The 23,381-nt window shown below is 46.6% G+C and overlaps 2 protein-coding genes across 6 annotated transcripts in view; one reads left to right on the forward strand and one right to left on the reverse strand.

The window, feature by feature from the left end:
* Nost (Nostrin) overlaps window positions 1-19,076 on the forward strand; it is a 67,947-nt gene extending 48,871 nt beyond the window's left edge. For both annotated transcript variants that reach the window (XM_050190187.3, XM_050190188.3), the window contains one exon: window positions 18,308-19,076. In XM_050190187.3, coding sequence (XP_050046144.1) covers window positions 18,308-18,426 — 119 coding nt within the window. In that variant the 3' untranslated portion in view covers window positions 18,427-19,076. The remainder of the gene's footprint in view (window positions 1-18,307) is intronic.
* LOC126543053 (uncharacterized) overlaps window positions 10,845-23,381 on the reverse strand; it is a 44,933-nt gene continuing 32,396 nt past the window's right edge. Inside the window, exons 7-8 of one of the 4 annotated variants that reach the window (XM_055077569.2) lie at window positions 22,213-22,332; window positions 19,452-19,601 (exon numbers count right to left, since the gene is read on the reverse strand). In XM_055077569.2, the coding sequence (XP_054933544.1) occupies window positions 19,554-19,601; window positions 22,213-22,332 (168 nt within the window). In that variant the 3' untranslated portion in view covers window positions 19,452-19,553. Of the gene's footprint in view, window positions 11,043-19,451; window positions 19,602-19,884; window positions 22,333-22,368; window positions 22,616-23,381 lie in introns of those variants that run through there. The other 3 variants (XM_055077568.2, XM_055077566.2, XM_055077570.2) reach the window with 3 other exon arrangements.

Here is a 23,381-nt window from a genome sequence, read left to right on the forward strand (position 1 = left end):
ATCACCGACATTGTGCATTCCTACTACCTCATACCATCCTCAAACCAATGGCCTGACAGAGCGATTAAACCATACTTTTACCGATATGCTGTCCAAGTACGTTTCCAAGGACCACCACGACTGGGACATCGCCCTTCCTTACGTGACATTTGCGTACGATTCTTCCCGGCACAACACCGCCGGATTTTCTCCATTTTATCTACTGTACGGTCGCGAACCGACCTTGCCCCTTGACAAGGCACTTCCTCCTGCTGCGATCTCAACAAGCGAGTATGCGGGCGATGCCATCGCCCTCGCCGACCATGCATGCCAGCTTGCCCGTGCTCGACTGACAGCCTCGCAAACCACTCAGCAGCGTCAGTACAATGCCCGCCACCGTGACGTGCAGGTTTTCGCCTGGTGCGCTCGTGCTCCTGTGGTCGCCCTCTCGTCACGACGGACTTTCAAAAAAGCTCCTTTCGCGATTCACAGGGCCCTACCGCATGCTGCGCCAAGTGACGTACGAAATTGCTCCTGTGAGTTCAACCTCATCCTCACCTGTGGCATCTAGTGATGTCATGCACGTCAGTAGGCTCAAGCCCTACTACACTTCTGCCGAGTTCGGCCTTTAGTTGCTCCGGAACGGCACTTTTGCCGCCGGGGGTAGTGCTATGGAACAGTATTTCCAATGACGAAGAGGCGAGCAGCAAGAAGACGACGACGATTAGAGGCTAGCGCGGGCTGTTGCCTCTTGGCCAAGTGCAGCATATTCCCTTGTAAATATACTTGTATATAGCTTTTCGTCTGCGTCTTACTATGTAACACTATAATAGTCACTATCTGCAGATTTGAATACTCTTCTAATACTCCACATTGTCAGCACTGCACAATTAAACATAAAATTGAAGCAAAATACAACGGTTTTCATCCAAGCAGCCATATTGGACAGAAGTGTTCAGTTGCAAACTAACCTTTTAGGACGCTGTGTACGCCAAGAAAGAATGTCAACAGCAGAAGCATTGATGAAAGTAATGATATGGTTATGGGAATGGTGGGAGTATAGAAAAACCGTATTTACAATATATATACAAGCAGAGTCAAAGTAGTTAAGATGGCTGACCAGCAACAACATGCAGGAGCCAGTGTCTCGCGATCTTCTTTCTCTTCTTTTATCCTTCCATAACAGGACCACCAGGTGCTGAAGCACCGTCTCGGCACATGTTAGGTGAAGAATCGCGAGCAAAGTATGGCTTCAACCGCGAAGCGTGCACAATGTCAGTAGGCGTCGGACTTGAAGATGGATAAAACTGTAATGGCGAGATCTCGTAATTGACGTCGTTAACTTGATGTAGGACTTCATAAGGCCCTGTGTAGCGAGATGGAAGCTTCTGGGAGAGGCCGACCCAACAACATGGTGACCAAAGGAGCACCCAAGCACCTGGGGCAAACTTAACAATGCGATGGCAGCGGTCGTAACGCTCTTTCTTGATATGCTGCGAGGCTAATTAACGAGATTGGGTGACTTGACATGACATGTCAGTGCAATCTATGACTTCAAGAGCATACTCAGTTGCAACATGGGGCAAAGAATGGAGGATGATGTCAAATGGCAATGTGGGGCCGCGACCATACGAAAGATAAAAAGGTGAACATCCCATACCTGCCAACCTGGCGAGATAAAAAATCTGGAGACTTTTTATTCGCGCCATAGGGAGGGGGGGGGGGGGGGGGGGTTCAAACTTTCAGGCAGTGTTCGATGAGTCCTTCTGCAGGGACCTTGCAGTAGCAGACTTTGCTCACTTCAAAAATTTGTCCAATTAGCTTTGCTCAAAACATAGTCCAGACTGATGGCCCTTCACTAGCAGCCGGTGTTGGAGGGTTGTGTTGTACACTGACGAGCAATATTCAGTCCTAGTTTTTTGCGCCGTGAGAAAAATCCTCACACTCTGCCTTGCTATGCACTATCACGAGTAAATCGAGCATCACCTTAGCAACTCCATGAAACATGTCTTCCATCAGTGTTTTTCATTTTTCCAACCATAGACCACTGCACGTCCCACCTTTCTCCATTCAGAATGTCCTCTTGAAGACTGTACGCCTGTAGTGTGGCAAACTCAGCTTCGAGAGTATCTAAAGCGTCTTCTGCAGATTCATTGGAATCTCTGGGCAGCAGCTGAAGGAAACTCTAAATAAAGAAACGAAGACTCGAGAGCGATGCCTGTGAAATAAATTTCAGGCTGGCCACCTCCGCGTTCTTCAGAGTTGCGTCCACATCCATAACACTTCGCCTCATCGCATTTCAGAAACATTTTCTGTAGAAGACGCCAAACGTGGTCACTGAAACTAAGGGGTAGGTCGTGTTCGACGAAGAATCCCGTAAACAGGCACTCCACACGTATGACACTGTCGTCGCAGTTGTTCCAGAGAAAGTTCACTATGTTCTTTTGCTGCTCAGCGGTGTGAAAATAGCTTTGATGCTTCGCTGTGGAAACGTGTAGTTTCAAGCTGCCTTTGCCACCGTGAGACACGCTGACATCACATCTACACATTGTACAAAATGCAAAATGTTCTTTTCTTGATGTCAAAAAGCACGGAAATTCAGAAGTATAAGATCACAAAAACTGCTGCAAATACCTTTTCTTGGGCTTTGACAGCGCCATGGCATCAAGCACACGAGGACTGTAACTTTAGACGGTGCACCGCACACACACAACCTAGCCAACACTAATCATACACACAAGCAGTATAGAATAAAGAACCAAGCAGCAGCAACAAGATTCACCATGGACGAAGGCATGCATGAAATGCAAGAGCTACATTGGCTCTGGCTTTGGTCGGCTTACTAGGCACCGTAGATGGCTGCTTAGTTGATGATACCGATGGTGCTAGTGCGGCCGTTGTTGGTGATGCTGACGATAACGATGTGGCTGTAGATTCCGTGGTGCCGGTTTCGCAAAAACCATTATTGCATGAACAGAGACCACTTTTCGCGAGATATATGACAGTGATCGTACAATTGGTAAGTTCAGTAAAAAATCGGGAGTCGTCCGGGCGAATCGGGAGAGTTGGCAGGTATGATATCCTGCGGTGTCATGTTGGGACGAGTTATACGTGAATGTCACGTAGGCCAGCATGGCTTCCCAGTTGCGGTGATCATTCGAAATGTACATCGACAGCATCTCTGTGAGCGTTCGGTAAGGCCGTTTGTTTGTGGGTGGTGGGTGGTGGACAGGTTGACAAAACGAGACAAAAACGAGCGGCCACAATCTGTAAGTAACTGTTGAGGTACACCGTGGTGGAGAACGAAGTCGTGGAGGAGAAAATCAGTGACATCTGTTGCACAAACAGTCGGCAACACCTTTGTTATCGTGTAGGGTGTCGTGTAATCAGTACTGAAGGCGATCCACTTATTCCCTCGAGTCGTCGTCAGAAAAGCGCCAAGCAGGTCAAGGCCTACACAAAAGAAAGGCCTAGAGGCAACTTCAATTGGATGAAGTCGTCCGATAGGTGGTAGGGGAGATTTCTTCCAGCGCTGACACAATTCGCAAGTTGAGACATAACGACGCACAGAGCGGTAGAGGCCCGGCCAAAAGAGTTGGCATTGTACGCGGTCATATGTACGCAAAACTCCAAGGTATCCCACTGTCGGTGCATCGTGAAGTTGTTCAAGAGCGATGGATTGCAGATGATGAAGGACAAGGAGCAACTCAGGGCCATCAGGGTTGATATTTCGGCGGTAGAGGATGCCGTCGTGCAGCACGAGCACGCGGCTTGTGCCATCGGTGCGGCCATATTGCACTCCAGTGATGATTAACTGTAAGGATTCGTCGCATTGATTCGTCGCAGCACGCATGTCAGTCGTGTCAGTAAAAGCCATAATGCAGGTCACCGGATCATGCACAGCAGAATCAGGAGGATCCACGGGGTCATGAGAGAAGCAGTCAATGTCCTTGTGCAGACGTCCAGACCTGTAGTTGACAATAAATGAAAATTCCTAGAGCCGCAAAGCCCAGCGACCAAGCCATGCTATTGGGTCCCAGAGGGAAGGCAGCCAGCAGAGGGCGTGGTGGTCGGTAACAACCAAAAACGTGCGGCCGTACAAATATGGCCAGAACTTGTCGACAGCCCAAACTAAAGCTAAGCACTCCCAATCAGTGATGAAGTAATTTTTCTCGGGAGGGGACAGCAGGCGGCTGGCGTAAGCTATCAGGCACTCGATACCATTCAGATGTCGGGTCGAACAGCGCCGGTGCCGTGGCCGCTTGCGTCAGTGTGGACTTCGGTCAGTGCAGATGAATCAAGGTGGGCAAGTTAAAAACCCGATGAGAGCCGGGAACACATGAGCCTATTTTGAGCCCCATGAGAATGCCATGTTCTTCTTTAGATCTGTAAAAGGCCGAGCAATGCCGGCGAAGTTTTTCGACTAAATGGCAAAAGTAAGAACACAGGCCGATGAAGCAGCGCACGACAGAAGCACTGGAAACTGAACGGCGCGAACTTTTTCCGGGTCTGGTCGGACACAGGATGCATCAACAAAGTGTCCCAACACGGTGATCTGACGCCGCCCGAATTGACACCTCGTGGAGTTCAGTTGGAGGCCATCTTTCCGGAAGACCGCAAGAATGGCAGCGAGTCGGGTAAGGTGGCTGCCGAACGCGGGAAAAAAACAATACGTTATAAATGTAACGAAGACAGGTGGTCTACTTGCAGCCTCGCAAAATAAACTCCATCATACATTGAAATGTCGCAGGAGCATTGCATAGGCCAAAGGGCATGACCGTGAACTGAGCGGGCTGAAATAGCTGGCACGTTGCCACCCCGGCCGGCCATTCCTAACAGCTCCTCCATGGCCCGGAAAATCTCGCCTGGCCAGTGCTGGCAATTGCTGGGCAGGAAGAGAATGGCTGGCGAGCAAGATGATGGCTTTGCTCTCTGCAACCCCCGCGCACTTGGAATGCTTTCAACCGTCTCACAACAACTGGCACAGAAGAGTCGACCCCGGCAACACAATACCACTCAGCGTGCAAATGCCCGGAATCAGCTGTTAATCCACCAGGCTTCCTATCAAAATTTCCGTGTAAGCCGCTCAACTGGGAATCCCAAATTTTGCCCCAAAATTTTGTGCCGCCAAAGCGAGCGTTCACGTTCCCCCCCCGAGTTTAACCAGATCTGACTGTCGTGCTGCACAAGAGCAAAGGTTTACGCAGAACTAAACCGAAGGCTCTCAAATACCAATACCCGAACATATCTTAAGCAGCCTAAATTCACGAACAGCCTGTTCTTACCCTATCGCAGTGGCGTACTTATCTCATGTACTGTTGCCACTGAACAGTCTGGCCAACTCCATAGGTACGTAATCACAAACGCGCTAGCTTTGTGGTCCCTATTCTTAACGCGTACTTGCGTCTTACGCAAACGTTTCATCACGCTTACTCACATTTGTTCCTTTAGTCCATACAGGACACATTCCTTAAACGAACAACCAAGCTTGCGTAACTTACGCAACACAGAGGAACCTTTAAACAAATGTGTCTTCCAATAACTAGCTCTACGCACGCGTACTAGAGAAGTCAGAATACGGCTGCCCTCAACACACATGAGCAACTCAGTCATAAACCTTCTGCTTCCTTCTGTCCGCACAGGACACGCGCTAATGGACCTAAGAGTTCTTCTCGGTGCAAATGATGCACTTACTGAAAACCTACGCGCTTAACCTTAGAAAATAAAAAAACAAAAAAAAGAAGGTTAACTAATACACACGCGCGTTACGATAGGCCTCTCAACGATAACCTATCTACTTATTAATGAAACACCTCGCGAAACTATGGTTTACATAAGACACGTCTTTCAAATCTCGGAGATTGTCAAACAAAACATAAACAGAGCTCATACCTTACATATTGAAAGAAACTTTGGTCTTAAATTGCGAAAATTTTCCAATGCTGAAAAATAAAACAAAAAAAAAAACACTTTTTACTTTTACGGAGGAGGCTCTCTTGGCCTCCCGTTCCAAACGCTTACGACTGACTCATACTTTTGAGCCGTACCCGAGGTGGTCGCGGTTCGAAAGCTACTCTGGCTATCCAGGGACAACAAAAGGGCTGACCCGCTATCAGCTCCTCCAAGACGTTACAGTCTCCTGCCAATTTGTGTCCTGGCGCCACGCTTTCCTCACGAACTTGACTGACCGCGTCGCGACTCCTTATCACCTCGTCTCGTCCTGCCACCTTGCACATCTTTGTAGTACATGCTGAACTCCGAAAAAAACGACGGAACGACGAGGAACTTAACTGCCCCGTGCCCTTTGTCCGCGTCCATGCAGAACATGCTTCTCGGTCTCTTTTTGACCGGTGGCTCGAATGTGTTTGATGTGCCAACATTGTCAACGACGACCGCACCTTTCTTCTCCTCGCTCCCTGCCCTTTTGGGTCTCTCGTCATCTTTGGCTGCGCTACATTAGTCATCGCATTCCTATCTTTACGGCGCTTCTTTCTGCGGTGCTTTTTCTTTGAATTCCTTTTCATGCCGCTTTCTCGCGCCTCCTGCTGGCCAGTACACATTTCGTCGGTCTGGATTGGTCTCTTACCCGCACAGTCTGAATGATTTAATAACTAAATCATCGCTCTCTTGGCTACCTAGACTGGCGGAGAGCTGCACCGATCCCTGAAAAATGCAGTAGTTATCCCTTGAGCTACGGAGCTCGCAATCCTGCGAACTTCCCTCAACTGCACCGTCCAGCTGGCACTTGACTTCGGCACACAGACCTGGCTCGACATGGGTGCTCGCGTCTGTCGGGTCAACAGTACTCTGTACTTCGCTAGCAACTTCGCTAACATTACAAGCGACGCACACTCGCGGTAACTGTGCCAATTTGTTCGCAGCTGGCCTAGCTGTCTCTACAGTCCTCTGTTGGCACAGCACCTCGTCGCTCTCACTCTGGCCTTTAACGGCCTCTGTTGCCACTAAGGCCTCGTTAGCTCCTGGCACTTCGAGTTCACCTATGAACGTGCTGCTAATCTCACAGGTACTACTACTTTCCTCGACTTTCGACTGAAATCTGCTATCGACTTCCTCCCACTTTCGCTGCGTCCAGCCTAATAGATTTCTCAAGCCGCTGTTGACTTTGCTCGATTAACTGCTTCAAACCTTCAATCTCTTTGTTCAGTGCATCAATGTACTGCCTTGTTACTTCTGTTAGGCCTTCTTCCTGCGAAATACTTTTTAGTTCCTGCCTAGCTTTTTCCTGTTCTTGCCTAATTGCTTCCTGTTCCCATTTTTTGCTTAGAATTTGGTTACCTATATGTTCGATGAATTTCAATTCATTCTCACTTTCGAGAATTGCCTTACGAATTTCTGTTTCCATCAAGTCCTCCTCTACGTCTACCTCAACCTCCTCACACAACCACAACAGGTCAGCCCTCGTCAAACACATTAGAACCATGGTCGCTACTTTAAGCTTTGGCTCTGCTGTCACACAATACTTGTTGCAATACCCACGCAAATCAGAATACAAGTAAAAGATCCCCAACGAATCAAATCCAAAAACACAGAGAAATTGAAGCCTGGTAAATCTTACAGCCAAAACCAAACGCTTACCCACTGAAGCAGCACCATAACGCCAGTCCTTCTCCGCCGTATCCAGTCAGTTGCAAGAGGTGGTCAATCCCAAGTCACCTCCAACTTGATCAGGATACCGGTAGGTCACCATGTGCGAACGTCCGTCAGCTGCCATTGCTGTCTCCGAGTCGTAGGCCGATCTACGAGCCGTAGGCCAATCTCACCGCTGCCATCCAGATATTAGATTCGTCAAGACGATCCCACCGCTGTCAACCAGATGTCAGATTTGGCGGTCGTAGTTGTAGGGAGGACCAGGCTCTTCGTCGGGACTTAGGCGAGCAGGATTTATTTACATATTAACATTTGAACAAGAGATACATTTACACAGTCTATGCGTGACTCCCAAATGGAGCCCACAAGACGAACATACAGCACACAGCTTACAAGCACACAGCTCACGAGTACATTTCGAGCACAGAGCACGACGACGAGCACACCACTAGCAGCCGACAACCGCTGCTTATAAGCACTCCGTTCGACCTCATCGCAGACTACACGCCTTTTTGGAGGAGGAGGGCTCACACACACGTGCCGCACAGGTTTCAGTGCTCTCTCGAGGGCAGACGACCTTTGCAGCGCAGTCGTCGTGGTATCCTTTGTCCTGCGTACCCGTAGTCAGGTGGTCACGCCCGACCCCAGCCGGCGCCTCTAAATTCCAGAGCGGACGTAGTCCGCAGTTCTCCAAAGGAAGTTCATGGTTGGTTAGCGCTGTCCTCACTCGTTCTCTGAAGGGCGCCGCCACCGCGGCTCGGTCGAAGCACATGCAGCGGGCTGAAATAGCTGGCACGTTGCCACCCCGGCCGGCCATTCCTAACAATGTCAAAGACTTTAAAAATTATAGACTGATCAGCTTACTGTCCGTTGCCTACAAAGTAATATCTAAGGTAATCGCAAATAGAATTAGGAACACCTTAGACTTCTGCCAACCAAAGGACCAGGCAGGATCCCGTAAAGGCTACTCGACAATGGACCATATTCACACTATCAATCAGGTGATAGAGAAATGTGCGAAATGTAACCAACCCTTATATATAGCTTTCACTGATTACGAGAAAGCGTTTGATTCAGTCGAAACCTCAGCAGTCATGGAGGCATTACGGAATCAGGGTGTAGACGAGCCGTATGTAAAAATACTGAAAGATATGTATAGCAGCGCCACAGCCACCATAGTCCCACATAAAGAAAGCAACAAAATCCCAATAGAGAGAGGCGTCAGGCAGGGAGATACGATCTCTTTAATGCTATTGACAGCGTGTTTACAGGAGGTATTCAGAGACCTGGATTGGGAAGAATTGGGGATAAAGAATTAATGGAGAATACCTTAGTAACTTGCGATTCAATGATGATATTGCCTTGCTTAGTAACTCTGGGGAAAAATTGCAATGCATGCTCACTGACCTGGAGAGACAAAGCAGAAGGGTGGGTCTAAAAATTAATTTGCAGAAAACTAAAGTAATGTTTAACAGTCTCGGAAGAGAACAGCAGTTTACGATAGGTAGCGACGCACCGGAAGTGGTAAGGGAATACATCTACTTAGGACAGGTAGTGACCGCGGATCCGGATCATGAGACTGAAATAATCAGAAGAATAAGAATGGGCTGGGGTGCATTTGCCAGGCATTCCCAGATCATGAACAGCAGGTTGCCATTATCCCTCAAGAGAAAAGTGTATAATAGCTGTGTCTTACCAGTACTCACGTAGGGGGCAGAAACTTGGAGGCTTACGAAAAGGGTTCTACTTAAATTAAGGACGACGCAACGAGCTATGGAAAGAATAATGATGGGTGTAACGTTAAGCGATAAGAAAAGAGCAGATTGGGTGAGGGAACAAATGCGAGTTAATGACACCTTAGTTAAAATCAAGAAAAAGAAATGGGCATGGGCAGGACATGTAATGAGGGGAGGGAAGCGTAGCAGAGGACGGCAGAAAGTTAGGTGGACGGATGAGATTAAGAAGTTTGCAGGGACAACATGGCCACAATTAGTACATGACCGGGGTAGTTGGAGAAGCATGGGAGAGGCCTCTGCCCTGCAGTGGGCGTAACAAGGCTGATGATGATGATGAAACCACCCGGCGTGATGAAGGCTGTCTTCTTGCGTTCCAATTCATCAACTGAAATCTGACAGTAGCCAGATCGAAGATCAATGGACGAGAAGTATTTAGCTCGGTGCAAGCAGTCTAAGGCGTCATCAATGTGTGGTAGTAGGTAGACGTCTTTTCAAGTGATTGACGGAAAAATGCAACGTACCAGCTTTCTTTTTCACATGGGCTGGCTGATGGTATGATGACCCCTTTGCGGAGCATTTTGTCCAGTTCTGATTGGATTACTCTACGTTCAGCGTGCGATACACGATAGGGACGCCGACGAATGGGATTCGTGTCTCCAATGTTTATACGGTGGTGAACAACAGATGTTTGGCCTAAAGGCCTGTTGCCGAAATCAAAAATGTCACTGTGTCACAATGTCAAATTCGAGCAGGAGACGTATGTCCGTGGCCTGTGCAGAAGTGAGATCAGGTGCAATCATTTTCGCGAGGTCACCCGTTAAGGAACCAGAGCTGTGAGCTGCAACTGGTGGTAATAAACCACTCTCGGCATTCAGACTCTCAATGTCAAATTAAGAAGTACTGGAAGCGCTGGCCAAGAACATGCCAGCTGGAAGCACTTGAGGGCACAGGCTGAAATTCAGAAGTGGTAGAATGATGTCATTAGTAACCGTGACCAGCGTATGCAGAATAGCAACGTTCAGGTTACAATGCATGTCGACGATGGGGCGATGCACATAATTACCATCGGGAACCTGTAGCTGTGTGGTAAAAGTGACGTAAGTGACTGCTTCGGGTGACAGATACACATCGTGAATCGAGCACAAGTGCGGTGGGGCAGTGCTCGGAGCATCGGCGAATTGAGGCAGTTCCAACTGAAGAACGCCGGTTGCACATTTGATGAGAGCAGGATGATTAGATAAAAAGTCCAGTCCAACGATAACGTCGTGAGGGCAGTTGTTGATCACAGAAAAGAGAACAGAAGTAGGGTGGCTGGCTATACTTAACCCTTTCGCTGTCGGACATTTCTGGCCGTGACGCTCCCCCAGTGTCAGCTTGGTTTCAGGGAACGAGCATAACAGGGAATGAACACAGCAATTTATTTTTGATTGTGATTGGTATACAAACAACATAGTCAATGCAATATGCACATTTCGGTGTTCTGCAGCTGTTGTCAGTAAACATCATCATCATCATCAGCCTGACTATAACATCCGTTCAACATCCGAATCTGACGATGCGGAACTCACCTCTTCCTCGAATGAGGCTGTCCGAGTCCGAATCCGAGCTCGGCTCGTATTCTGAATCGGAATTGAGGCACCGCTCCAATGAGCAGACGAAGGTCCGCGCGCTCAGCCATCCGAAAGTAACCGCGCGCAGGGAGGATGCGCTTTCAGTCGCCTGCACAATGGAGCGAAATGGGACGTTGTGTGATCAAGAAGACAGAGGGAGATGGAAAAAGGCTAAAACAAAGTTCGAAGGGTTTTACGTTTACTGCTGCAAGTCGGAAGCGAGAGAGCGGCGAGAGAGCGAAAGCAGCAATTGAGTCACTCTTTTCAGAGAGGCAACGGCACGTGCCTCTGAACTTGACGTGCCGTGACAGACACACCAACAGAAGAAAAACAAAAACTTTCAAACCAGTGGAGATGGCAGAACAACCCTTGAACCCATAACCGCACGACGCATGATACAGCGAACGCTGAGCCATCACGCCACTCAGCAAAGAGAGAGGGGCGACTGCAGTCGCACCGTACTCTTCAATACATGCACCAACACAGGTCGAGGCGAAAATACGAACTTGTAGAAAGAGTCAACAGATGGCGTGGTCAGTCTAGGAGCGCCAGCTTTGCGCTCAGGCGCGAAATTTTGAACGCACGATAGAGAACGTACCGGTACGTCAGTGACACTGTGTGGGGGGGGGGGGAGCGCGAAGACGTACCGGTACGTCTGACAGCGAAAGAGTTAAAAGCGCAGTACACATTCCAAGAATAACCAGCACGCCGCCATTGGCCACACGGAGCACTTGGGCAGCTGCTTGGCGTGAGGACCTTCTTTAAACGTCTACGTAGGTTAGCACTTGTGACATACATGTGGGCTCCAGTGTCGACGAGTGCTTGGATAGGTACACGGTCTATTTTAATGTAAATTACAATTCTCTTTGTGGGCACAGACAGAGGATTTGCTGTGGTAGTAGGCAATGCAAAACCACCTCTGAAGGATGCATTTCTTAGTTTTCCGAAAGGGTACAGCCAAAAGCCACAGAAAATGAAAGGCGACGTGGCTGCAGTAAACGAGACTGGTGTCCGCGCGGCGATGGTGAGCATGGGCAAGGAACAATTGCAAGGAACACATTGTACAGTCGTACAATGTGTTCCTTGCAGAGTTGTCGGCGCTCTTAGACTTGGCAGTGGCCGAAACATTGCGGGCATTTTCATCAAAACGGCGCAGGTTGGTCGGCGTGCGGGGTGTTGAGGGCCACGAGTTGCGACAGTATCGGGCGACATGACCAATGCGGCGAAAGATTAACTTTCGTGACCGCGCCTATTCGCGTCGACAGTATGTTCTCGATGGTACAAGTTTGAATTTTGGAGCTTCTCTGAGCGCTTCGAACAGCTAGTGCTATTGAGCGAGTTAAAGAGGGACTATTTTATCAGTTTCCGATTTGTGTTTTTCTTTTTCACCGCGCGGGGATTTTTAAAGCGCCTGCGTAGTGGTGGTGACGAGCACTCTTTGTTTCCGAAATGGCATCTACGTTGCGCGTGTCCGCCCCTCGCAAACGGCGAGTTTCAACGGATTACGATGCATCTGGGCTCGAATTTGCGGATGATCGTAGCAGCACAGACTCGGAAGATGACTGTGATTCGTCGGACTTCAGTACAGACGACGAAAGTGCGGCAAACCGCCCCGGAACATCGACAGGTATCCGCCGGTGAGTTTTGCTTTCTTCTCGGACCATGTTATCGCGTCGTAAGGATTTCCGGTGTGTTCTAAAGGTCACAGTTCTTATCTGCAGGGTATCAACGTCGTTGGGACAGGACCATTTGCCAGCGGCCGCGAAGAGAGTGAAGTTTTGCCCACGAAGACCGCCGGGAATGGACCTCGAAATCGCGCTCCGGAGTGCTGCGTGGCAGTTCGTAAAAGCCGTCAATTTCTTCCTGTTGTTTTTCACCGCCGAAATCATCAGGAAGATATGCAACAACACAAATAAGTATGCGTGGATGCATATTTTCGAGAAACCGACTTACAGCGAGAGATGGATCGTGGAAGGAAGTCACTCAAGAGAAGATGCTCAAGTTCATCGGACTTCTCGTATACATGGGAATCGTGCAAGTCCCACGCTTGCATTGTTATTGGAGCACACGCAGATTATTCTCAGGGCTTCTTCCGCCTACAGTGATGCCAAGGAAACGGTTCAAGGCGTTGCTTGCCTTCCTGAGTGTGTCTGATCTAGAGAAGACGACCGTCGCATCCCATGGCAAGCTTCACCACATATCCTCTCTGCTTCAGCGCGTCAACGATTCTTCTGCATTATTTTTTCAACTGCGTCGGAACCTCTCCGTCGACGAGAGAATGGTCAAATCAAAAGGTCAGTCCGGAATTCGCCAGTATATGAGGGATAAAGTGATCAAATGGGGTTAGAAATTATGGGTTTTGGCAGATTCCGAAACGGGGTACACTGTTCAGTTCAGCATCTATACGGGAAAGCGCGAAGAACCTAGCGTGCGAAAATCATCTTGATCAGGGTTGCCCAATTTTTGTTAACAATTTCTACACTTCCACATCTTTGTTTATTCATTTACTGGAGCGCAAGACACTTGCATATGGAGCAATGCGGAAAGATCGGCGTGGCTTTCCAAGTGAACTCAAAGACACACAGTGGGAAAAGAAGGCAAAAAGAGAGGACGTTCGATGGCTGCGGGAGCAGGATGTTTTGTACCTGCAATGGAAAGACAGGCGGCTTGTGAATATGATGTCTAGCGCGCACACAGCGAACAAATTCGTCCTTGCAAAGCGAAGGAAGAAAGTCGGGAATATGTGGACAGAAGTGTCCGTGAAGAAGCCGGTACTGATCAAGAAATACGAAGTGGGCATGCTTGGAGTGGATAAATCCGACCAGCTCATCGGATCCTACAACGTCCTTATGAAGTCCTTGCGTTGGTGGAAGACACTGTTTTTCCACTGTATCGATATAGCTGTAGTAAATAGCTTTATAATGTTTGACGAGCATCGTCGGTAGCATCCAGAAGTCCCAGAACTATAAAGAAGTTTGCACTTCGACTAGTTTGCCTTCAGGTTAGAACTAATTGACCAGCTGCTGGGATATGATGAGCCACATCTTGCGGACCCCCTAGTCGCGCCTGTTGTTCCCTCTCGGAGTGCAGCTCAAGTTCAACAGCATCAACCACAAGAAATGGAAAGATATAGAAACTGTAAACTGTGCTATGAAGAAAGAAAAGTTGAGCAGAAAACAAATGTTTTCTGCGAAACATGTGCAGCTAACCTCTGTTTCACTTCATCGAGAAACTGCTTCGCACGGTGACACGACTGACACTAGGTCTAATGTTTTCCTGTGTACCTAAATAACTTTTGTAGATACAGAGCTAATATTTGCAGGACGATTTCAAATGGCCCTATTGTTGAAAATGTATACTTGGTTTTTTTATGCATTTTTTTATGCAAAGCAGCATTGATGTTTTTATCGATCTTTCTCGTTCTTGTTATGATTTTTTTTGTTTTGATAAGTTTTTCGTATTATTATTAATAAATATGTTGTTTGAAATTAATACCGTTGGAAAGATAATTTCTTTTTCTACTATTTGATACCATACACTTCAACATGAATCATTTCCTGTGGCAGGAAACAAAATAATTACCAGACTACACGAAAACTACCGATTCTCCCACAGTCGCGAAAGTGTTTAATATACTGGCTGGTCGTCCACAGTTCTCCACTCAGTTGGGTTGCAATAACGCAGAGAGAAATGTCGGGGTGGAGTGAAAATTGTAGAAGGGCGTTCGTTGGCTCTGGGGTTGGCGGCAGCACAGACAGAATGTAGGCCAATGTTTTCAAGTTCCTGGAGAATGATGGCTTGTACGAGGGGGACTGAAAAAGGGGTAGCATCAGGGCTGCGGGCGCCATCGCGTCCAGTTCACATCGAACGATTCGCACCACGTCCTCTGATGGCGAAGCATGCTGCTGTGCGGGCTGATCTACACACGTCAACATTGCGGCAGTATAGAAAAGTTTGGCGAATGGTTGTAGGACGCTTGGCCTTTGGCCTGCTCAAATTGTCGGAACTCTTTGATGATAGCATCAACTGTAGAGCAGCTTTTGCACATGAGCAGATTAAAGGCGTCGTCAGCAATTCCCTTCAGCAAGTGCCCGACCTTCTCAGCTTGTCATGTCGTGATCGACTTTACGACAAAGCGCCAGCACGTCCTAGATGTACGAGACATAGAACTCCACGGGGGATTGGACACGGGAGGCCAGTTCCTGCTTTGCGGCAATTTTATGGCCAGCTAGTTTGCCAGACAACTCTTGTCAACTTCTCTTGGCATTGGTCCCAGCTGGTTAGCTCCTCTTCGTGGTTTTCGTACCACACCCTTGCCGTGCCTCTTAGGTAGAACAACAGGTTAGCAAGCATAAGCGTAGGGTCCCATCTGTTAATTCCACTCAAGCGTTCGTACATGGCCGCCCACTCTTCAACATCGGTGCCATCGGTCCCGCAGGAAGTTCCAGGATTCTTGGGTTGCACAACCACAACCGAAGGGGACAGCTACGTAGCTGGCGACGGTGACGCTGGAGGCGGCAACAATGTTGATCCCCCATGCTCACCGTCATTCATGGTGAAGATGGTGATGCGACGTCCAGTGCGGAGCTCCGGTTCGAGCCATGGTACCCAGCACCTCCCACCAATATATAATGGGGATGTTGGAAGTATAGAAAGACTGTATTTACAATATATATACAAGCAGAGTCAGAGTAGTTGAATGGCTGACCAGCAACAACACGCAGCAGTCAGCGTCTCACGCCTTCTTCCTTCCTCTTCTTTTATCCTTCCGTAACAATATTTAAAATGTGTCGCATGCATCTTGAAAATGTTTTACTTGGAATCGTCTTGCTAGCTTGAATAACTGGCTCAAAACGTTTTAGTAAAACAAGTGGGAAGGTAGACGGTTGTGCGTAGTTTCTCGGTGCAAGGATATAGTTGCATGTAGTGGCTTCATTCCTTTCATGGTTTTTCACATTATGTCGCACCAGGCATAATTTTTAAGTGCCTGTATAGGTGATTTTCAAGCCTGTTAAAAATGAAATAGTTGAAGTTCTCACATGTAATGTTCCTGTAGTGAGTTTTCGCATAGAGTCCATATTCTGTAGATTTGACAAAACTCTCTAAACAAATGAAAATTCATCTATTCTGCAGCTGTGAGGCTCTTATGATTTTAAATATGCAAGAAATGCGGTTAAAGTAAGTTTTCAATCAATAGAATTCATTGGCGTCTGAATGTGTTAAACATAGAGCCTGACTGTTCCAGCTAAGCTGCAATCATTCACACATACACAACATTCGGCAGTTGGTATCATTCGGTAAAATTTATGCTTGCTGCACCTGGGTGTTTTCTTCTAAATTAAATCTCGGTGTACTTATCAGCTACAACCATTCCAACTAGAGATAACGTCTATTGTTTTTCGGTCTGCTGGTGCCAGAAATGACACCCACATCTCATTTTGCCTCGAACGTATGCGCATTCGCTAACTGGCCCTCAAGGCTGCAGTTTTAAATTTCGATCTGATAATGCATGACCATGTACAGTCCAAAGAGTCCCCAAGCGTGTAAACACTGCTTATTTGTTCCTAATGCTGCATTTGTTTTTATTATAGCCATGATTCATGATTTGTTTTTAGTATAAATGATGCTTCATACTGATGTGAAATGTAATGACTCAAGTTTGCCAACAAGTATTTGATTCACTTCTGGCACTGTTTGGTATTTCGTTCGGCCTCAAAAATTACTATTCGCATACCTCTACAAATGTGCATCTTTACCAAAGCAAGCTGAACAAGAGTACACTGGCTTTGCTTCTCCCAGGAAAGTTATATTAGTAGAACAGCGAAGTGGTACGTTTGTTCAGTAATGCAATTCTCATCAATATGTAATTATGGGGTTTTACGTGCCAAAACCACTTTCTGCTTATGAGGCACGCCGTAGTGGAGGACTCCGGAAATTTCGACCACCTGGGGTTCTTTAACATGCACCTAAATCTAAGCACACGGGTGTTTTTGCATTTCGCCCCCATCGAAATGCGGCCGCCATGGCCGGGATTCGATCCCGCGACCTCGTGCTCAGCAGCCCAACACCATAGCCACTAAGCAACCACGGCGGGTAATTCTCATCAACTTCTCCAAATTGACAGCAGTACATAAAAAGAATAGGTTGATCCCTCTTTCAGAAGAATAGGTCATAACACAAAAGTGAAACATGTATTCTAAAAAGCAGTGGCAGCTTCGTTGAATCTTGTTTGCAGTTTGGCATAGGTAAGCCTAACCAGTTTCCCAACATTAAGAATTTTCTAATTCGACATGCAAGACATTCACAAGTATCTGGTGCAATGGGAAAAGCTTAGCAGCGTATTGCAGCACAATGAAAATTTGCATGCACAACCAGATGTGTCAATTATGCAGGCAAGTTTCAAGAAAAGAGACTGCTGTGGTCTGCTGACTTTTCTGAATATACATGAATTGTGTGTCTTGACAGAAAGTAGATTCTGTGAGAAAAAATGGCCAAGAAAGAGAAAGAAAAATCGTGTATGAAGAAGCAGCCTAAGAGGAGACAGCAATGTAATAAGCTAAGTGCACATCATCAAAAAGCATCCTAGGTGCTTATTCTCTGGGATGCCTGTATTTCACAAGGTATGCATGTGAAAGGCCTCCTTTCCTTAGGCATCCTTAGGCTCAACTTGAAAATCCTGTAGCACACAAGCTAACTTTTCACGTCACACACGCTCACACAATGAAAACGACATCGATCTGAATGTACCGTGCACGTTACCAACAACATGGTTGCTTTCTCCCAAGTCCCAGCAATCACAACATGCATATGTTCCACTACACATGTATAAGTATGGCAGCGATACTAGGGTGATCTACACTTAGGAGGTTTGGCAATACTTCCAGACATCAAGCTCCTGTCGACACCACTGTGCTCAACAATTTGGGGAAGCAAAACTGCGTGGAGTAACTGCAGAAGCAGAAGAAAAATACTGTTTTAGAAATAGCTGCACATTGCCAGGTTTTGCCTTGTGAACCATGGTCTGAAAAAGTGCAACGAAGGTTTTGATCTATTAAGAGCACAGTTTTGTTGCATGCAACACAAATTTCCTCTTCTACTCTGCAATAAAATGCTTTATTCATTCACTTATGAATGGCACAAGTACTATTGGTGTTAGTACAAACACCATATCTACACCTGCTACTGTCCTGTCAAAAGTGTCAAAGCAAATGTCATTTGACACAGTCCTGAACTTTATGCACAGTGTAAAACAATGAGCAAACCATTCTGTGAGCACCACTGTCATGTGCAAGTCTGGCCATTTTAGTTGATCTGATAATGCAAGACTTGCATGCTTTTTGGCTGCAACTAAATGTGGTATGTGTGTGTATGCAGGTGACCTGGTGACAGTGCATAGCCGTGCTGAAGATGGCTGGTGGCACGGCGAGAAAGATGGCCACTGGGGCGTCTTTCCTGCCAGCTACGTCCAGGAGCTTGGTCCAAAGCCCGGATAGAGAGTCAACGACATCTTTTGATTGAACACTTTCAACATTTGGTGCCACATGGAGCTGTATGTTTATTTCCTCGCTTATTGCAATGCTGCTCAAGCAGACGTCATGAAAGGCACTTGTGAGCAGGTGCACTTATGTCACTGTGGAATTCACTCTGAAAGATGATTGTCCCTACAGACAAGCGTTGCATAAGTGCTGACAAAAACTGCGTGGTTCCAACCCAGTGTGTTCTTCACGAGAACTGAAGATATCAATGTTCCACGAGAGTGTTGATCCAGGCAAAGATGTTTGTCTCGAACAGCATGTCAGCCATGCTTTACAACCCTGATGTTTTCCCTCAGTGGCCACTCACTGCACAACCTACAGCACGAGTTACTCCATGCTGCTCATCAGCAGCAGAGCTAGACTTCTGTGTCTTCCAGTCATCCTTTAGTACCATGACTGAGTTCAATAACTCACAAGTGACAGATTGGAAAGATGGGCCCTGATGACCACAGACATGTAAAATACACTTTTCACCACCAATGCTGCAGTTTACCATTTTTGGGTAGCTGCATGTCTGACAAGATATATCTAAGTCCGTTTTTGTGCAATTTAGAGCTTGTATCATAACATGGACAAATTAAAGACCGTCTTATGGTGTTTGGGCCAAAGTGGTGCCGATACTTTACTTTTTCTCAAGCTGTGCACCATGAAAATCTTTGCAAGATTTGAGTGCACCTTTCCTTGGGTTAAACACAGACTGTAGGAGATGTGAAACAAAGGAACTTGTTTAGCAAGTTCATTAAAATCTAGATATTTACGGCACTAGTGCAAAACAAGCAAAGAAGACAAGCTGCACAGATGCTTGACTTTTGTTGTAAATTTACTGCATGAAGGATGCAACACAATAGGGCAAGAGCTTATTGCAGGCATGTCACCTATACGTGGGACGTATAGCACATTCCCAAGTGATACTTTCATTTTACTGCGATAGCAATTGTAATGCCACTACAGGTGTATTTCTGCCATCAGCTTCAATATAAAGTCCAAGGGCGATAACATCATCACCGTGCACTGTATGCTGTATGTGCGAGTGAAAGTGTGCAAGGGTGGAATCTTGTGCCTGCAAGGGAGGGAGGGGGGGCGTTCTACTCCTGCGGCTGCCGCGTCCCCATGGGCCATATCTTGAAAGCAATCTGCAATGGGGACAGAGATTGCCAAATGCCGACAGCTTCATGTGTGCTGTGTTTTCACCGCTTAGTTTGCATTGAAGCGAGAGGCAGTGTGAAGGTCAATTTGCGCGCTGCTACTGCCGTGCTTCCTCACTCGTGTTTTGACAGCGAGTGTCCACAGTCATTGAGTGAAATGTGTTCATGTTCGCTTGTGCGCGTGCGACACCATGCTTGTTAACCCTTTCACTCTCGGACCTTTCTGGCCGTGACGCACCCCCAGTGTCGGCTTGGTTTCAGGGAACGAGCATAACAGGAAATGAACATAGCAATTTATTTTTGATTATGATTAGTATACAAATAACATAGTCAATGCAATATGCACATTTAAGTGTTCTGCAGCTGTTGTTAGTAAATGTCATCATCATCATCAGCCTGACTATAAAATCCGTTCAACATCCGAATCTGACGATGCGGAACCCTCTTCCTCGCATACGATTCTGTCCGAGTCCGAATCCGAGCTCGGCTCGTATTCTGAATCGGAATTGAGCCACCGCTCCAATGAGCAGACGAAGGTCCCGCGCGCTGAGCCATCCGAAAGTAACCGCGCGCAGGGAGGATGCGCTTTCAGTCGCCCGCACAACGGAGATAAATGGGACGTTGCGTGATCAAGAAGACAGAGGGAGATGGAAAAAGGCTAAACAAAGTTCGAAGGGCTTTACGTTTACTGCTGCAAGTTGGAAGCGAGGGTGCGGCGAGAGAGTGAAAGCAGCAATCGAGTCACACTTTTCGGAGAGGCAACAGCACGTGCGCCTGAACTTGACGCGCCGTAGCAGGCACACCAACAGAAGAAAAACAAAAACCTTCAAACCAGCGGAGAGGGCAGAACAACCCTTGAACCCATAACCACACGCGCGCGACGCATGATCCAGCGAACGCGGAGCCACCGCGCCACTCGGCAAAAAGAGAGGGAGGCGTGGCAGTCGTACCATACTCTTCAATACAGGGATTAACAGAGGTCGAGGCGAATATACGAACTTGTAGAAAGAGTCAACAGATGGCGTGGCCAGTTTAGGAGTGCCAGCTTTGCGCTGAGGCGCGAAATTTTGAACGCACGATAGAGAACGTACCGGTACGTCAGTGACACTGTGGGGGGGAAGCGCGATGACGTACCAGTACGTCCGTGACAGCGAAAGGGTTAATTTAGTTAGTAAGCGAATGTCTACAAGATTATTTGGCTGATAAAGCTACTATCCTTACTTCATATAGCTGTCTACTAATTTCCTATTGCAATCGATGCTTCGTCTTTTTGGTGAAACTGCGTTTTATTTAAATAGAGACACACTGCACTGGGAGCTCATCTGCGGGTATTCAATGAAAGAAGATTATTAGCACAGAAAAGGGGGGGGGGGGGAATATGTGAGAAATGTACACAAGTTCAAGACGACAACATAAGCCCTAACTTCCAGCTGAGTTTTTTTTTACTTGCACCCAACAAGTATATGCACATTGTTTAGAACAATGCCATGTGCAGCAAACACCAAGAAGCCTTGCACTACCTGCTAACCTCAGGCCACAAGTGCAGTCAAAATATGAAACTTCTTTACTTCTTTTTTCTGACAGGTCATATGAGGGTCTGGCCCAACTTTTCTATCCTTTCGTTTTCTAAAATAATGTGTGTAAGATAACTGCGATGCTGTTTTAGAACAATGCAGTCTCCAAACAGAGAGCTGCATCTAATTTTCAACAGACTGATCACACCATTAGCATTTTCAAAAACAGACAGTAGCAAAACCGTAAGAAATGTCCGTAGAGTTTCACCAACTTTATATGTAGCTAGACTTCACTGTTCAAACGCCAACACTACTACAGAAGTAAAAGGTTTAAAATACAGTATACCTAGAAGTTTCCTAAACATTCCAAGGACTTGTCCACTATACAGGATGTTTTTTGACTATAGAGAATTCTTTAAAAATCACTTGTGGCAGATTTCACAATTGCAATCCTTGAGCTGAAATACTTGGAGCGGCAAAAATTTTTTGCACAAGAAAATCGAGATGCAAAATCAGCTAATTAACAAAAATAATGGATTAAGATTTTAGCACATTACGGCACATATTGCTATTCATTTCATCGGTCCCATCAGGGTCAAATTAACGGAAGTTGGCTATACTGGCATATCCTACCATTTTAGCTTGGCTTGGCTAAGAAAAAGTCTTGACTTGTATATAACTAAGTCAGTTGGACAGAAAACCACGAAAGCATGTAGCTATTATCATAGAAATAATTCAACAATTCCGAAAACATGAGCTACAGGATCATCGTCTTGATAGACAAAATATTACTTTCTAACAGCACAGGCTGCACTTGTCTGCTTACCATCAATGCAGAATTGCACCCACCCCATATACATTTAGACAATTTTGTCTAAATATATATATATGCGCATGTGCACCATGCACAAACTTTGCAGCACTGCTGCTAGATGGCGCAGCGTGTCCAGTAGGAAGCACAAAGTAAAACTGATTACGAGGAATGATTGGGGAATACAAAAGAAAGCAAATGTGCTGAGAGAATGTTCAGATATTTGTACAGGAAAAACTGATTCACAGTGGAGGAAAAGAACTAGGAAGCTTACCAGCAAGTATGGGACTTGTATGTTGAGCAGCACGGCAACAAAGTACGTCAAGTGGAGAGTCAGGGAGGCTGAGGTAATCTCATAAGTGGCAGCAGTGGAAAAGAAACCTGCTATGAGTAACTACTTAAGAGGAAAAAAAACGAAATCAGGAAAGAAACAATTTTGTTCAATAACTCAAAGGGAAGCTCATTACTTATCGAAGCGAGATCAGGATGCCTTAGAACATGCACTTATAGAGCGAGATACAACAAAGAAGAAGCATGTGCTTGATGTGGTAAAGCTAGGGAAACGATGGAGCACATTTTATTAGAATCTGAGGACATCTGCCCAGCTGTCGATTTGGGCACCTCTGGCCTCCTCGAAGCCCTTGGGTTCAGCGAGAGCAGGGGGAAAGTAAACATGTCTGCAATAGAGATTAGTAAGAGGCGATTGAAAGAAGAAAAGTAGGCAAAGGACAAAAAACAGAGGTGTACAAAAACAAAGTTCCCAATAGGGGGTTCAGAAAGTTCGGTGACGGGAATTTCTCGTGGGGTCATTTTTTTTTTTCTTATTTTTCCTTTTTCTTTTTTTGACGTAGGTAGGACATTAGGTAATATAACAACAAGATCTTGGTGGCGCAACCCCGTTCCAAAGGGGATGCTCACAGCATCGAAGTGGGAGGGAGACCTCATACATGGTGGGTTTGAGTGCTGGCAATATGGTGTCGCTATATTGATTCAATGCCAATCACATTAACATTGACCTTCAACGTGACATGGGTTCAGCGATAAATTTTCTTGATAAAGATGGACTGCACTATATTCTGAATGAGTCAATGGCTAAACTTGGCAAAATTTGAAAAGCTTTAGCATGCAGAAGTGGCCCAAATATGAGAAAATACTTTCAAGTCCCTGAGGTCACCCTGCAATACCAGCTTTTTGGTTGTGGCACAAAGTTTAGGGAATACCAGTTTGCCCCTTCATTTCCTTTTCTCATAATGAACCTCTTACTGCGAAATTAATGAAAACTTTTGAAAAGTCTTAAATAATTTAGTGCATTTTTAAGCAGGCCAATGAGAAACTGTCTCAATTATGCTTGTGGACTATAATGAGTAAGGCACTGACTCGCTACGTAGTAAACACTTGTCTGCTCTAGCCCCATCAGCCAGATTGTTCTGATGATGGTTATGG

This window comes from Dermacentor andersoni, chromosome 2 (assembly GCF_023375885.2).
Source record: "Dermacentor andersoni chromosome 2, qqDerAnde1_hic_scaffold, whole genome shotgun sequence".
Classification (NCBI taxonomy): Eukaryota; Metazoa; Arthropoda; class Arachnida; order Ixodida; family Ixodidae; genus Dermacentor; species Dermacentor andersoni.